The 17,201-nt window shown below is 35.7% G+C and overlaps 3 protein-coding genes across 3 annotated transcripts in view; 1 reads left to right on the top strand and 2 right to left on the bottom strand.

Moving 5' to 3' along the window:
• The window catches only part of LOC120418458 (inactive peptidyl-prolyl cis-trans isomerase shutdown), a 1,645-nt gene extending 318 nt beyond the window's left edge, over positions 1-1,327 (bottom strand). Inside the window, exons 1-2 of the mRNA XM_039580883.2 lie at positions 1,166-1,327; positions 1-1,104 (exon numbers count right to left, since the gene is read on the bottom strand). The exon at positions 1-1,104 is cut by the window's left edge and continues 318 nt beyond it. Coding sequence (XP_039436817.1) covers positions 1-1,104; positions 1,166-1,209 — 1,148 coding nt within the window. The 5' untranslated portion in view covers positions 1,210-1,327. The remainder of the gene's footprint in view (positions 1,105-1,165) is intronic.
• Positions 1,328-1,551: 224 nt separating this feature from the next.
• Positions 1,552-13,590, top strand: LOC120418450 (probable tyrosyl-DNA phosphodiesterase). The gene is made up of 5 exons (XM_039580873.2): positions 1,552-1,766; positions 1,832-1,912; positions 1,978-3,058; positions 12,716-13,301; positions 13,364-13,590. The coding sequence occupies exons 1-5, from the start codon at positions 1,724-1,726 to the stop codon at positions 13,502-13,504; spliced, it is 1,932 nt and encodes a 643-aa protein (XP_039436807.1). The 5' UTR covers positions 1,552-1,723; the 3' UTR covers positions 13,505-13,590.
• Positions 13,570-15,368, bottom strand: LOC120418451 (uncharacterized). The gene is made up of 2 exons (XM_039580874.2): positions 14,298-15,368; positions 13,570-14,236 (listed from the first exon to the last, which is right to left on the bottom strand). Exons 1-2 carry the CDS (start codon positions 15,321-15,323, stop codon positions 13,631-13,633), a joined length of 1,632 nt encoding a protein of 543 aa, XP_039436808.1. The 5' UTR covers positions 15,324-15,368; the 3' UTR covers positions 13,570-13,630.
• Between the last annotated feature and the right edge of the window lie 1,833 nt (positions 15,369-17,201).

The raw sequence follows: 17,201 nt of genomic DNA, 5'->3' as shown, positions 1-17,201 counted from the left end.
AGCGTGCCCTTCATGGTGTTGGTGAAGCTGATCTGCTCCTCGGTCAGCCGGATGTCCTTGCGCTCCTTCAGGCCGAACGCCCGCGCACAGATGGACTGCTCGTCCTGGCGACTCTTCTCCCACCGTTCGTTTAGGATTTTCAGCTCTTTGGCGATCTCTTTGTTGGTCGGTTCCAGCTTCTGGGCCTTCACGAGACTGGTTTTGGCCCGGCCGTACTCGCCAAGGTTCATGAGGGCGCGACCTTCGTGGAAGAGAGCGCGCGGGAGTCGTTCCAGGTTGCCGAGTCGGCGGATCTCGTTGATCATGAGACAGGCCTTGCGCGGGTTGTCCTTCTTGTTGTAGCACACGGCCAGACTGGTGTAGATCTGGATGAGGGTTTCGGTTTGTTCGAGCTGCTCGGCTTCGTCCTTGATGTTGCACTGTTCTAAGTAGTTCACCGCTTTGTGGTAGTCGTTGATGGCGTTCGCCACCAGGTTCTTCTTGAAGTAATCCTTGGCGTGATTCCGCGTGTCGACGACCTTCTGCTTGACGACGGCGTACGACCTTTGCTCCTCCGGGGTGAGATTGTCCAGTGCGGCGGCATCTCCCGGATCGGTAAAGCTGACCAGCTTGACTATGAACAGCGCATCGGCTTTGGGCTTAATTCGCGGCTTGCAGCCAAGCTCCCCGAACAGAACCTGGTACCCAATCACAAACTGAGCCTCCTCACTGGGCTTCATCGATTTGACCGCTTCCTCCAGGCCCTCGAGCACCTCCGACTTGCCAATAGTAAACGTCTTGAACTCGCCGCGCATCGACGTGCTGTCGAACGCGTACGTCTCCCCCTCAAAGTACCCGTTGTAGTCGATCTTGACCCGGGCCCGGTCCGGCACCAGCTCGTCCCCCACGCCCGGCTTCGTAATCCGCTTGTAAACAAACTCCGACACCATAAACATTTGCCCGCGCAACTCGTCGAAGCTCTTGTCCCACGGGTTCATAATCTTGCGGTGGGCGTCCTCGTCCTCATCCGCGCTGCCATAATCATCCTCCATGAAAAACTCCTCCCCGTGGTCATTGTACTTGGTGCTGATCTGAAACTGGGCGCCATTCTCCCCGAGCAAATCTCTACCGGAGAAAAAAGCAATCAAAATTTAGGCTCCCACAAATGCAACTCCGCAATACTCACGCAATGTTGAGCGCTTCCTTCAGCACGGAACCGTTTTCGTCCATTGTTGTGGTGTGGTAGATCCGGTACGAATAATCAAGAGTCGCGGTTTCCGCCGGTGCAAGTCGCGTGCTTCTCTCCGCGCCTTTGTAAACAAATCTGACTCCGCGCGTTGAGTAATGGCGAACTGTCAGCGCAAAAAGGAGGGAGAAAGAGGCGCGCGGAATTTTGCACACTTAACAAAAATTACACTTTCCGATGGTGATCAGAGTTGACTGAACAAAAAAACGTATGAAATGGATAAAAAATCAAGCAAAACAAAGTGTAATAAAAAGTAAGCGTGTATGGCACGTGAGGGGCCGCTACTGTCTCAGCTGTCATGTTGCGTAGCGGTTTTGTTTTGATGCGTTTATGCTGCTTTGACGGCGGTGCTGATTGTTTCTCCAGGTGGCAAGCCGAGTTGTTAATTTTCAGAGGAAAATTCGTGTTTTTGTGAAAAGAACATAGTAAAGGATTTGCTACCAGTTTTTTGTGCGCTGTTATCAGTGTACCTGTCGTTTTTTGTTACTTGTAATTGTTATGGCTGATACGGACATTAACAAAAGAAGGACTTTCGACAAAGGTCAGTATCAAAGCAAGGATAAAAGCTTGGACGAATAAAAGTAAATCAATTAATTTTATTTCCAGTACCTACCAAGATCTGCCAGTACGGAACGGACTGTTATCGCAAAAACCCTAACCATTTCAAGGAACTTTCTCACCCACACCGTAAGTCCAAAAATCCTTTCGCACGAAATGTTTTCACAAATTTAACAACTTTCTTTTCACCACAGTCGAATCCATCCTTACGGAATCTCCCAAAGGTAAATACCGCATCCCGGACGCGCTGTCCATGAGCCGAGAGGTGGTCGCGGAACAGCTCAAGATCATCGCCCAGCTGTACCCCGAGCTAGAGAGCAACCCTCCGGCGAAGCAACCCAAAAAAGACGACACGCCAACGGCGGTCGAGAAAGTAAAGACCGCGACACCGCCCAAGCCGGCTAAAATGGCATCCAGTCCTCCGAAAACCAAATCACCTGCGACATCGAGCGGCGCCCCTTCCAAGGGCAATGCCGTTGCCGACCTGTTTGCCGAACGCCGCGCCAGAATGGCCAAACAGCAGCAGGAACAGAAGAAAGCCGAGGCACCTCCTCCTGCGCAGCAACCGTCGTCGTCGAGTCAACCGCCGAAACCGACTCCACAAACGGGAGTTTCGCTAAAGAAGGTGATCCCGCGAAACATCCACGACTACTACCCGGTGGTGGCGCCCAAGGGAAAGATGGCCGCGAAACTCGCCGCGGCAGCTCCCTACAACATGTTCTTCACGACCATCACGGACGCTCCGGTGACGCATCGGGAGCCCCTCTCGGTCACGTTCCAGGAGCTCCTAGATCCCAGCTTGGGCGAGTTGGAGTGCTCGGTGCAGATGAACTTCATGGTCGACATTGGTTGGCTGCTGGGTCATTACTTCTTCGCCGGTTACGAGGATCGTCCACTCCTCATCCTGTACGGCGATGAATCGCCCGAGCTGAAAACGGTCTCCACCAAAAAGCCCAACGTAACGGCACTAAAGGTGCACATTGCGACGCCCTTCGGAGTTCACCACACCAAGATGGGACTGTACGGCTACACGGACGGATCGATGCGGGTCGTCATTTCGACTGCCAATCTGTACGAAGACGATTTTCACAACCGGACGCAGGGCCTGTGGATCAGTCCGCGGTTGCCGGCTCTGGCCGAAGACGCGGACACCGGAGCGGGCGAGAGCAGGACGGGCTTTCGAGAAAGTCTCATCACGTACCTGAACTCGTACAAGTTTGTCCAGCTGGCGACGTGGGTCTCGCGGATTCAGCGGACGGATTTCGGGGAGGTCAAGTAAGTTTGAGAATTAAATTAAGCAGAAGGGAATAAGCCAGAACAATAATCCTTTAATTTAAAAAAAAAAAAAATCAGATCAGTCAGAGGTTCTAAAAAATCCAAATTTTAAAATTAAAAAAAAATGCAAATATTAAAAATAAGGAATTCTAAAATATAAAAATTGTGGAATCCGAAAATATCGGATATAGAAAATTTTAACTGTAGAAATTCAATTATAAATTACTAAAAAAAATAATATTATAGAATTCTTGTATGGCAAGGATTCAAAAATTAATTTGCAAAATGCAAAAAAAATCCATAAAATTTAAATATTTGAATGTTAAATATAACAGAAATTATTTAAATTTAGAAAACCAAATACTTAAAAATCCTAAAATTTCAACATTTAACTAAAATTAAAGTTCAAAAATTAAAAAATATATAAATTTAATTTAAACTATGTTCTCAAAAATTGGGTACTGAAGCCCTATGTAAATTTTTATGTACAACGATAAAAAAACACGATTAAAAACCATTTCTGATCACTTTTTTCATTTTAACGCAAATTTTTATTTTGACAAGACAACATTTTTTCGATGGATTAACTATGGTCCCCTTGGAACGAGCTGTCAAGTAGGAGCTTTTCTGTCAAGAAGGACCGCGAGGTTAATTTTTCAAAATTGATTTAAAAATCCATTTTAAACTCTTTGTGGTCGTACAAAGGGTCATTGTACTAAGAAAAATAAGCTTTATCGCTGTAAAAAATAATATCAGCAATCTAAGACCCAATTAGAAATGATGTTTTTTCAATGCTTTAAAAAATAAAAAAATAAAAAATTATTTAAATTTATAAATCTTAAATTTCAAAAACCCAAAATTTCAACATTAAAAAAACTGAAATTCAAAATATTCCATTTAGATAAGTTTTTAATCAAATTAAATTTAATAAGTTTAAAACAAAAATTAAAAAAAAATCGAAAGTTTAATATTTTGTAAACTGTTTGAATTTAGAAATGAATAAATTTAAAAACTCAAAATTTCAACATTAAACAAAAAATATGCTATTGCCCAAGGATAAGATAGGCCATGGTTCTTGTTTAAGCCTGGCACGGAGCTCGTGAAGAACGCAAAAATCCATATTACAAAACGCCCAAGAAACGGTCAAGGAAAGGATCACGAAAAGATTATTCTTAAGCGGTACGCAGCTGAAAAGGAACAGAAACGAAAATTAGCGTTTGACGTTTCTTCGCGCGGTACTTGTTTGCAACATGTTCTGATGAAAAAAAAAATGTATTTGCTTATTTGAACGCGAATGAAAATTACAAACGTATGAATAATGTTGTATTCGATATAACATTGAAAATTCCTAATTGCCATGTAATGCCGAATCTCAAAACGGTGAATTTTGAAATTAAAAGAAAGAAGTTTGTTTTTGCTCAAATTGAAGAAAACCAATGGGCAGATCCAAACAGTTCAGTTTTCTGGCAGAAAATCTAAAGAAAAAAAAATAGGGGAACCACAAACAAAAAAATGGAAATATTTAAAAAATACAAATACAAAATCTATATATTAAATTAAAAAATATATGTATTTCTTAAAATTGAGAAATTAAAAAAACAGGAATTCAGAAATTCAGTTATTTTATACATGTAAAAACATTGAAAATCAATACATCACGAACTCAAAGCATCAAAAAATAAATAATAAAATTATGTAATTTACAAAAAAAAAAATCGAAAATCTAGGAATTAGAAAATTTTAAACCCAGTTCGTACTCTATTGTCCAAAATTCTTGTCATAATTTGCAATTTCTAAATTCTCTGAATATGAATATGAATTTCTAACCTGAAATATGACTCCAAATATGTCAATTTTTTATTTAAGATGGCGTTAAAAATGGCAGCATTTAAGAATTTTTAAATAAAAAATACGAAATAAGGGAATTTTAGAATTTAAGAGTTTAGGAATTTTAAATTTAGGAATGTTAAGAATTTAAGCTTTTATAAATGTAAGAATTCAAGAATTAAAGAATTTGAGAGTTTCAGAATTTAAGAATTTTTAAACATAATAATTTAAGAATTTATGAATTTAAGAATTAAAGAACTTAAGAATATAAGAATTTAAGAATTTAAGAATTTAAGAATTTAAGAATTTAAGAATTTAAGAATTTAAGAATTTAAGAATTTAAGAATTTAAGAATTTAAGAATTTAAGAATTTAAGAATTTATGAATTTAAAAATTTAAGAATTTAAGAATATAAGAATTTAAGAATTTAAGAATTTAAGAATTTAAGAATTTAAGAATTTAAGAATTTAAGAATTTAAGAATTTATGAATTTAAAAATTTAAGAATTTAAGAATATAAGAATTTAAGAATTTAAGAATTTAAGAATTTAAGAATATAAGAATTTAAGAATTTAAGAATTTAAGAATTTAAGAATTTAAGAATTTAAGAATTTAAGAATTTAAGAATTTAAGAATTTAAGAATTTAAGAATTTAAGAATTTAAGAATTTAAGAATTTAAGAATTTAAGAATTTAAGAATTTAAGAATTTAAGAATTTAAGAATTTAAGAATTTAAGAATTTAAGAATTTAAGAATTTAAGAATTTAAGAATTTAAGAATTTAAGAATTTAAGAATTTAAGAATTTAAGAATTTAAGAATTTAAGAATTTATGAATATAAAAATTTAAGAATTTAAGAATTTAAGAATTTAAGAATTTAAGAATTTAAGAATTTAAGAATTTAAGAATTTAAGAATTTAAGAATTTAAGAATTTAAGAATTTAAGAATTTAAAAATTCAAGAATTTAAGAATATAAGAATATAAGAATTTAAGAATTTAAGAATTCAAGAATTTAAGAATTTAAGAATTTAAGAATTTAAGAATTTAAGAATTTAAGAATTTAAGAATTTAAGAATTTAAGAATTTAAGAATTTAAGAATTTAAGAATTTAAGAATTTAAGAATTTAAGAATTTAAGAATTTAAGAATTTAAGAATTTAAGAATTTAAGAATTTAAGAATTTAAGAATTTAAGAATTTAAGAATTTAAGAATTTAAGAATTTAAGAATTTAAGAATTTAAGAATTTAAGAATTTAAGAATTTAAGAATTTAAGAATTTAAGAATTTAAGAATTTATGAATTTATGAATTTAAAAATTTAAGAATTTAAGAATTCAAGAATTTAAGAATTTAAGAATTTAAGAATTTAAGAATTTAAGAATTTAAGAATTTAAGAATTTAAGAATTTAAGAATTTAAGAATTTAAGAATTTAAGAATTTAAGAATTTAAGAATTTAAGAATTTAAGAATTTAAGAATTCAAGAATTTAAGAATTTAAGAATTTAAGAATTTAAGAATTTAAGAATTTAAGAATTTAAGAATATAAGAATTTAAGAATTTAAGAATTTAAGAATTCAAGAATTTAAGAATATAAGAATTTAAGAATTTAAGAATTTAAGAATTTAAGAATTTAAGAATTTAAGAATTTAAGAATTTAAGAATTTAAGAATTTAAGAATTTAAGAATTTAAGAATTTAAGAATTTAAGAATTTAAGAATTTAAGAATTTAAGAATTTAAGAATTTAAGAATTTAAGAATTTAAGAATTTAAGAATTTAAGAATTTAAGAATTTAAGAATTTAAGAATTTAAGAATTTAAGAATTTAAGAATTTAAGAATTTAAGAATTTAAGAATTTAAGAATTTAAGAATTTAAGAATTTAAGAATTTATGAATTTTGAAAATTTAAGAATTTAAGAATATAAGAATTTAAGAATTTAAGAATTTAAGAATTTAAGAATTTAAGAATTTAAGAATTTAAGAATTTAAGAATTTAAGAATTTAAGAATTTAAGAATTTAAGAATTTAAGAATTTAAGAATATAAGAATTTAAGAATTTAAGAATTTAAGAATTTAAGAATTTAAGAATTTAAGAATTTAAGAATTTAAGAATTTAAGAATTTAAGAATTTAAGAATTTATGAATTTAAAAATTTAAGAATTTAAGAATATAAGAATTTAAGAATTTAAGAATTTAAGAATTTAAGAATTTAAGAATTTAAGAATTCAAGAATTTAAGAATATAAGAATTTAAGAATTTAAGAATTTAAGAATTTAAGAATTCAAGAATTTAAGAATTTAAGAATTTAAGAATTTAAGAATATAAGAATTTAAGAATTTAAGAATTTAAGAATTTAAGAATTCAAGAATTTAAGAATATAAGAATTTAAGAATTTAAGAATTTAAGAATTAAGAATTTAAGAATTTAAGAATTTAAGAATTTAAGAATTTAAGAATTTAAGAATTTAAGAATTTAAGAATTTAAGAATATAAGAATTTAAGAATTTAAGAATTTAAGAATTTAAGAATTTAAGAATTTAAGAATTTAAGAATTTAAGAATTTAAGAATTTAAGAATTTAAGAATTTAAGAATTTAAGAATTTAAGAATTTAAGAATTTAAGAATTTAAGAATTTAAGAATTTAAGAATTTAAGAATTTAAGAATTTATGAATTTAAAAATTTAAGAATTTAAGAATTTAAGAATTTAAGAATATAAGAATTTAAGAATTTAAGAATTTAAGAATTTAAGGACAGGGGGTTGGTGATGGCTACACGCACCCGCCGTAAAACAGTAGTGCAGAGAGCTCCAGATGCGAGCCGATCCAATCGCCGACCCGATTTTCGGGGATCCAGGGATTGGAAACTCGGGACGTGGAACTGCAGGTCTCTCAACTTCGATGGGAGCGACCGCATTCTTTCCAACGAATTGCGGGTCCGCGGTCTCGAAGTCGTGGCGCTGCAGGAGGTGTGCTGGACGGGGAAGGACCACCGGGAGTACGGTGACTACACTATGTATTGGAGCGGCGGCAATACACACGAGCTGGGGACAGCTTTTATAGTGTTGGGCGAAATGTCGAAGCGCGTGATTGGTTGGTGGCCAGTCAACGACAGAATGTGCCGGTTGAGAATCAAGGGCCGATTCTTCAACCTGAGCATCATCAACGTGCACAGCCCGCACATGGGAAGCGACGCCGATGACAAGGACGCTTTCTACGAGCTTCTTGACCGCGAGTACAGGAAGTGTCCAAAACACGACGTCAAGATTGTCATCGGCGACTTAAACGCTCAAGTCGGCCAGGAGGAGGAGTTTAGACCGGTTATTGGGAGGTTCAGCGCTCACCAGCAGACGAACGAGAACGGCCTACGACTCATCGATTTCGCTACCTCCCGAAACATGGCCATACGTAGTACCTTCTTCCAGCACACCTCCCTATACAAGTACACCTGGAGATCACCAAACGACACGGAGACGCAAATCGACCATGTTCTCATTGATGGTCGGCACTTCTCGGACATAATCGACGTCAGAACCTACCGTGGCGCGGACATCGACTCGGACCACTACCTGGTGGTGGCAAAGCTGCGCCAACGCCTGTCCGAGGTCAACAAGAACCGGTACCGTCGCCCGCAGCGGTATAACCTGGAGCGACTCAAGGACCATGAGGTCGCTACCCAGTACGCGCGGGAACTCGAAGCTGCGTTGCCTGACGAGGGTGAGCTTGCCGAAGCCCCTCTGGAGGCCTGCTGGAGCCATATGGAAGCAGCCATCAACGCAGCGGCATCGAGCGCCATCGGGTACGTGGACCGAGTTCGACGGAACGGCTGGTTCGACGAGGAATGTCAGGCGATTTGGGACGAGAAGAAAGCAGCGCGGGACAAGTGGCTGCTGCACAACACCCGTGGGAACAAGGAGTCGTACAAACAGTTGCGAAGACAGCAAACCCATCTCTTTCGGGACAAGAAGCGCCGCCTGGAAGAGTTGGAGTGCCAGGACATGGAACAGCTGTATCGCTCCAACGAAACGCGAAAGTTCTACAAGAAACTCAGTCAATCCCGGAAAGGCTTCATGCCGCGGGCCGAAATGTGCCGGGATAAGGACGGGGGAATCTTGACGGACGAGCGTGAGGTGATCGAAAGGTGGAAGCAGCACTTCGACGAGCACCTGAACGGCCCAGAGGCGGAGTACCAGGGCGACGGGGGAAACGACGTCAGCGGTATGGTGGACGGCGAGGACGAGCCAGCACCCACGATGAGGGAAGTTAAGGATGCCATCAAGAAGCTGAAGAACAACAAAGCAGCGGGTAAGGATGGTATCGGTGCTGAACTCATCAAGATGGGCCCGGACAAGCTGGCAGCCTGTCTACACCGGCTGATAGTCAAGGTCTGGGACACAGAACAGCTACCGGAGGAGTGGAAAGAGGGAGTAATATGCCCGATCTACAAGAAGGGGGACAAGTTGGAATGTGAGAACTATCGAGCCATCACTATTCTCAACGCGGCCTACAAAGTACTGTCTCAGATCATCTTCTGTCGTCTGTCGGAGCGAGCAAAGGATTTCGTTGGGCCGTACCAAGCCGGTTTTGTGGAGGGGAAATCGACGACGGACCAAATCTTTTTGCTACGCCAAATCCTCCAAAAATGTCGCGAATACCAGATCCCGACGCACCACCTGTTCATCGATTTCAAAGCCGCGTACGACTCGGTCGATCGCGAAGAGCTATGGAAGATCATGTACGAGAACGGATTTCCCGGGAAGCTGATCAGACTAGTGAAATCAACGATGGACGGGGCGCGGTGCAGCGTGAAGATTTCGGGTGCGATGTCCGACCCGATCGAATCGCGCAAGGGACTGCGACAAGGCGACGGTATCTCCGGCCTCTGTTTCAACATTGGGCTTGAAGGTGTGATGAGGCGGGCGGGCTTCAACATGCGGGGCACGATCATCAACCGGTCCAACCAGTTCATCTGCTATGCCGACGACATGGACATTGTCGGCAGAACGTTCGAGGAGGTGGCCAGGCGGTACACCGAATTGAAGCGGGAAGCGGATAAGGTTGGATTGAAGGTGAATGTTGCGAAGAATATAAGAATTTAAGAATTTAAGAATTTAAGAATTTAAGAATTTAAGAATTTAAGAATTTAAGAATTTAAGAATTTAAGAATATAAGAATTTAAGAATTTAAGAATTTAAGAATTTAAGAATTTAAGAATTTAAGAATTTAAGAATTTAAGAATTTAAGAATTTAAGAATTTAAGAATTTAAGAATTTAAGAATTTAAGAATTTATGAATTTAAAAATTTAAGAATTTAAGAATATAAGAATTTAAGAATTTAAGAATTTAAGAATTTAAGAATATAAGAATTTAAGAATTTAAGAATTTAAGAATTTAAGAATTTAAGAATTTAAGAATTTAAGAATTTAAGAATTTAAGAATTTAAGAATTTAAGAATTTAAGAATTTAAGAATTTAAGAATTTAAAAATTTAAGAATTTAAGAATATAAGAATTTAAGAATTTAAGAATTTAAGAATTCAAGAATTTAAGAATATAAGAATTTAAGAATTTAAGAATTTAAGAATTTAAGAATTTAAGAATTTAAGAATTTAAGAATTTAAGAATTTAAGAATTTAAGAATTTAAGAATTTAAGAATTTAAGAATTTAAGAATTTAAGAATTTAAGAATTTAAGAATTTATGAATTTAAGAATTTAAGAATTAAGAATTTAAGAATTTAAGAATTTAAGAATATAAGAATTTAAGAATTTAAGAATTTAAGAATTTAAGAATTTAAGAATTTAAGAATTTAAGAATTTAAGAATTTAAGAATTTAAGAATTTAAGAATTTAAGAATTTAAGAATTTAAGAATTTAAGAATTTAAGAATTTAAGAATTTAAGAATTTAAGAATTTATGAATTTAAGAATTTAAGAATATAAGAATTTAAGAATTTAAGATTTTAAGAATATAAGAATTTAAGAATTTAAGAATTTAAGAATTAAGAATTTAAGAATTTAAGAATTTAAGAATATAAGAATTTAAGAATTTAAGAATTTAAGAATTTAAGAATTTAAGAATTTAAGAATTTAAGAATTTAAGAATTTATGAATTTAAAAATTTAAGAATTTAAGAATTTAAGAATATAAGAATTTAATAATTTAAGAATTTAAGAATTCAAGAATTTAAGAATATAAGAATTTAAGAATTTAGGAATTCAAGAATTTAAGAATTTAAGAATTTAAGAATTTAAGAATATAAGAATTTAAGAATTTAAGAATTCTAGAATTTAAGAATATAAGAATTTAAGAATTTAAGAATTAAGAATTTAAGAATTTAAGAATTTAAGAATTTAAGAATTTAAGAATATAAGAATTTAAGAATTTAAGAATTTAAGAATTTAAGAATTTAAGAATTTAAGAATTTAAGAATTTAAGAATTTAAGAATTTAAGAATTTAAGAATTTAAGAATATAAGAATTTAAGAATTTAAGAATTCAAGAATTTAAGAATATAAGAATTTAAGAATTTAAGAATTTAAGAATTTAAGAATTTAGGAATTTAAGAATTTAAGAATTTAAGAATTTAAGAATTTAAGAATTTATGAATTTAAGAATTAAGAATTTAAGAATTTAAGAATTTAAGAATTTAAGAATTTAAGAATATAAGAATTTAAGAATTTAAGATTTTAAGAATATAAGAATTTAAGAATTTAAGAATTTAAGAATTAAGAATTTAAGAATTTAAGAATTTAAGAATATAAGAATTTAAGAATTTAAGAATTTAAGAATTTAAGAATTTAAGAATTTAAGAATTTAAGAATTTATGAATTTAAAAATTTAAGAATTTAAGAATTTAAGAATATAAGAATTTAATAATTTAAGAATTTAAGAATTCAAGAATTTAAGAATATAAGAATTTAAGAATTTAGGAATTCAAGAATTTAAGAATTTAAGAATTTAAGAATTTAAGAATATAAGAATTTAAGAATTTAAGAATTCTAGAATTTAAGAATATAAGAATTTAAGAATTTAAGAATTAAGAATTTAAGAATTTAAGAATTTAAGAATTTAAGAATTTAAGAATATAAGAATTTAAGAATTTAAGAATTTAAGAATTTAAGAATTTAAGAATTTAAAAATTTAAGAATTTATGAATTTAAAAATTTAAGAATTTAAGAATATAAGAATTTAAGAATTTAAGAATTCAAGAATTTAAGAATATAAGAATTTAAGAATTTAAGAATTAAGAATTTAAGAATTTAAGAATTTAAGAATTTAAGAATTAAGAATTTAAGAATATAAGAATTTAAGAATTTAAGAATTAAGAATTTAAGAATATAAGAATATAAGAATTTAAGAATTTAAGAATTCAAGAATTTAAGAATTTAAGAATTTAAGAATTTAAGAATTTAAGAATTTAAGAATTTAAGAATTTAAGAATTTAAGAATTTAAGAATTTAAGAATTTAAGAATTTATGAATTTAAAAATTTAAGAATTTAAGAATTTAAGAATATAAGAATTTAAGAATTCAAGAATTTAAGAATTTAAGAATTTAAGAATTTAAGAATTCAAGAATTTAAGAATTTAAGAATTTAAGAATTTAAGAATTAAGAATTTAAGAATTTAAGAGTTTTAGATTTTTTTTTAAATATCAGAATTCAGCACTCGTATTAAAAATCTTCTTTTTGCAACTTGTTGCATAAACTACTATTTTTGTGATTCGATTATCCGAAGTGATTTTTTTTCCGAGGACTTCGGATAAACGAGGCAGGACTGTAATAAGAAAATAAATACCGAACTCCAGATAATCAAGTCTGAACAGAACAAAAATTTCTTTCCAGCGTCTTCTTCGTCGCCTCCATCCCCGGCGGCCACCTCAACACGGCCAAGGGCCCACTCTGGGGCCACCCCCGGCTCGGCTATCTGCTGGGCAAACATTCCGCCCCGATCGACGACGCGTGCCCGCTTGTGGCGCAAAGTTCCAGCATCGGCAGCCTCGGCCCGAACCCGCAATCGTGGGTCCTGTCGGAAATCATGGCCAGCTTCCGGCGGGACTCCGCCCCGGTCGGGTTGCGACGGGTGCCCGCCTTTCGGATGATCTTTCCGAGCTTCTCGAATGTGCGGAACAGCCACGACAACCTGCTCGGGGGCGGCTGTCTGCCGTACATGAGGGCGACCCACGAGAAGCAGCCCTGGCTGAAGGATCACCTGCACCAGTGGAAGAGCGACTGCCGGAATCGGACGAAGGCGGTGCCGCACATCAAGACTTACTGCCGATGGTCGCACCGGGGCCTGTACTGGTTCCTGCTGACGTCGGCCAACCTCTCCAAGGCGGCGTGGGGCGTGTACAACAAGTCGGCAAAGTTCGAGGCGCCGCTGCGGATCAACAGCTACGAGGTGGGCGTGCTGTTTCTGCCCAAGTTTGTGGTAGGTTGCGGAAGGTGCTTTGAAGATTAGTTGTTTCTATTTTTCGATTTTTCTTTCTCCAGATTGACGAAAACTTCTTCCCGATGGAATCGAAGAGCAGTGGCGACAACAAGCATCCCGCGTTTCCGATGCCGTACGATGTGCCGATCATTCCGTACGCCCCGGAGGATTCGCCGTTCTTCATGGACTATTTGAGGGGGTGAATTAAGAGTATTATGGAATAATTATGTAACTTATTCGCATCTTTACACTTTTTGTTCAATAAATATACCGATCAATTTCTTTTCTAGTTCTAGTGTTTATTTTATGAGATAAGTAACAAGATTTCCCTACTTGGCGTGCTCCAGCTTAACTTTGCACAGCTGATTAAGAATAACACGCAGCACTTCGTCGTTGATCGTGCTCTTCGAGTTCGAAATTGAGTTTGCGTGAAAGTCCCGCAGGTGTGGGCACAGGCCGAGAACCATGTTCGCTAGAGAGTGCGGCATTGTGCCCAGATTCATGTTTAGAATGTTCAGAGTTGGCAGACACTGGAACGGGCAACGGGTTGACTTCTTGAAGGTGATCATGTCTATGGACAGCTTCCGCAGCAGCTTGAGCGTTCCGATTGCCGTCAAAAAGTCCGACCAGCTGTCGAAGAGGTTTTCATATTCGATGATTAAGGTGTGCACGTTCGGCGTCTTGGCAAGGAACTGCTGGAGACGGTTGTAAGGAAAGTAAATGCCCTCCAGGTATAGTTCCTTCAGATTGGGCATTCCACCGTCCGGAAGATCGAACGCGTAGGCACTTATGTTCTGCTCTTGGTAGCCATAAAGCGCGAGGCTCTGAAGCTTGGTAAAGTTGGACAGACACGTAAGATCCGCGCCGAAGTACGGACCCACATTGATTGATAAATGCTTCAAATTGGGCAGCATATGAACCATTTCGTTGCGAATCTGTAAATAAAGTACAAAATCAATCATTCAGGAACATTACCGATGTTGTTTTTATGCAAACCTTTTCTACGATAAATCCCAAATCAACGACTTCATGAATATCGAGATACTCCAAAGCTGGATACTTTTGGTAAAGTTGAACAAGCAGTTTGTAATCCACCGGATCATCCAGCAGCGCCACCTTCTTTAACTTTAGTCCATCAAGTTTGAGCAGTTCGGTAACGATTTCATCCGAAGAGTTAATGTAAAGTTCCTCCAAAGTGTTGCGCAGGTCGCCGACAAATTTAGCCATTTCCAACGGCTTGACGCAATCGTCGTGGTTTCCGTAAAAGTTCCAGGTGAGCCGCAGGGATTTCAGGTTGCGGCAAACATCGAGAAAGACTTCCGACAGCTGTGTTATATTGCGCCCATCAAGCGTAAGCTTTTCAACCTTGTTGAGCCGAAAGTTCGCCGGACCGGCACATTCGCTGGATTCATCGTAATAGAGCAGCTCAAGGACTTGAAGATTTGGCGCGTGTTTAAGCATTTCCAGCAGATCCGGTAGGGACACTTTGCAGCTGCTGAAGGAAATTTCGACTAGATTGTGTCCAAACGGTGGCCACCACGAGCCAACAGATGCAATTTTGCTCAACTTGAAGTTAGCTCCATGAACCGGAAGCAGATGGGCCGGTTTGTAGTCTTGATCAATGGTAACACTTTTCATGAATTTTACAGTCAGCTTGTCCTTCAATGAACCACTTCCATCTACGATATCCCTCCAGTGGCGACACACAAGTCGAACCTGCAGCAGCTGACGAGGGGACAGTTCCGAAAAGATCCCAGTCCACATCTCCGGTGGCAGCACCGAAGGGTCCAAGTGTTCTTCCGACACCTTGATCACCTTTCGCGTTCCTCCAGGAACATCCGGCCCGCCGCAACGCTTCCAGTTCATGGGACAAAGCTTCAGCTGGCACCGGTCACAGAACCAGTAGCGCAGGTCGGAACCGCTGGTTAGGATGAGGCCGGAAGTGGAGGCGCACGACGCCGGGACGGTCCGTCCGCAGGAACCATTGCAGGTAACGGTGTTGGCCTCCTCCGAAGATTCCATTCCGGGTTTGTCCTGGAACACTTAAGCAAAAACCGCAAAAACGTAGCGAACAAACGTCAAAAAAGCGGTTAAAATATTTTGAGGGGTGGTGAAGTCGACTTGACATAAAAGATACTTGACATAAAACAGATTACACCCGTACTTCCCAGTCACGGCGTTCTAGCAGGATTCTACCCAGTTAACTCAATCCGAATTCTGAAACGGAATCTAATTAGAATCGTATACAAATTCCGTTTCAAACGCAACAACCGGTTCCGTGTTCGAACCGGTTGTTGCGTTTTAAACGGAATTTGTGTACGATTCTAATTAGATTCCGTTTCAGAATTTGGATTGATTTGACTGGGTAAGTTTAACAGAGCTGGATATTAGGTCTATTCCCGTACTGCAGAATTCTGCAATTCTGCACGAAATTGGCAGCAGAGCGTTCCCGTACTTTTCTGCAACAAAAGTAACTTTTCTCTCAGGCAGAAGAACTTCTGCAATGAGAGAGGTAGAAGTTGCAGCAAAACCGTTCCCGTACTTTTCTGCAAGCTCTCTTTCCTCTTTCGTGTTGAAAAGTAACTGCAAGTTGGTGTAAGTACACGCTTACATAAAATTTGTAAGTTGGGTTAAATCAAGCATTTTATTATTATGTAGTTGCAATAAATTTGATGTTTTATTATTACTAAATTTATGTAGACTTTTTGAAGGGACGTTTGTATATTTGAAATTTATGGTTTTTGGGGTATTTTTTTAATGTCTGGTTTTATTGAGTACGATATTTTATGTTAACGATTTTAGGCTTAGTTCATGAATGTATATGGTAGGTGAGTTTGGGGTAATATGGACAGTGGGGGTAATTTGGACACCCCTTTAAAAATCACGTTTTCTTCGGATATAAAGTGAAAACGGCAATTTAAGTGATAAGGCTAGTACTAGTAATGGCCTAGGAGTATGGATAAACCAAAAAAGTTGGAATAGGTTAAGTAGTTTTGGTATAATATGTAAAAGTTGCCAAAGGCCGGTTGGCCCCGCCTTAAGTTCTAATATTTGAGGGTTGGGAAATAAGGTTTTACAGGGGTTATATGGCAAAAAAGTGGTCAATTTTTGTTTAAGGAGGTTGCTTGGACGATGCCTGAGATATGTACGTATAAAAATTGTGCTTTTTATCCATTTTTGTCATCAAAAATTGCAATTTATGATAGAACATGCTATGGGGGTAATTTGGACATGGCTTGTGGGGTAATTTGGACATACCTGAAAGTCTACCTGTCAGTTAAAAAAAAGTAACTTTCATGGTTGGTTGAATTTTTAAAGGGATTTTGATAAATTTAGAGGGATTTAAAATGTCAAAACACTCAAAAAGGAATGTGGGCAATGAGAACTTTCACAAAACCCCTTTTTTAATTTAGATAAATTTATTCCAATATTCGAATTGATGAAAATCTGATTACTGTACATTTGGCGTTCAACTAGACTCTAATGTTGATTGCTTTTAATTAATTTCATTGACATTTCTAATTTCTACGCTGGTTTACAATATTATTTAAATTTGAAGGGCCACAGTATGTAAAATTAAAAAAATGGATAGATTCAGGCATAGAATAGAAGCATAGCATTCAGGTTAGTTAGTTCTATATAAAGATTGATTTAGATAAATCTAAACGATACCTTAATCACTAAAAACTATACTTGTTCCTAATCCAGAATCAATGTTTAAAACATTTCAAAATGAATGATTAAATTATGTATACTACACTGAACAAAATCATTATTTAAACCTTTGATGAAATATTGTGAGCAAAACAACACTTCAAAATATGAAGCAATTACAAAACCAGGTTGAAGGATAATAAACATGCTCAAAAAAATCGAATATTAAACTTATTCTTCAACATG

This window comes from Culex pipiens, chromosome 2 (genome assembly GCF_016801865.2).
Source record: "Culex pipiens pallens isolate TS chromosome 2, TS_CPP_V2, whole genome shotgun sequence".
Lineage (NCBI taxonomy): Eukaryota > Metazoa > Arthropoda > Insecta > Diptera > Culicidae > Culex > Culex pipiens.
Note: the sequence above shows the minus strand (reverse complement) of the source record. Positions and strands in the feature narration are given on the sequence as shown.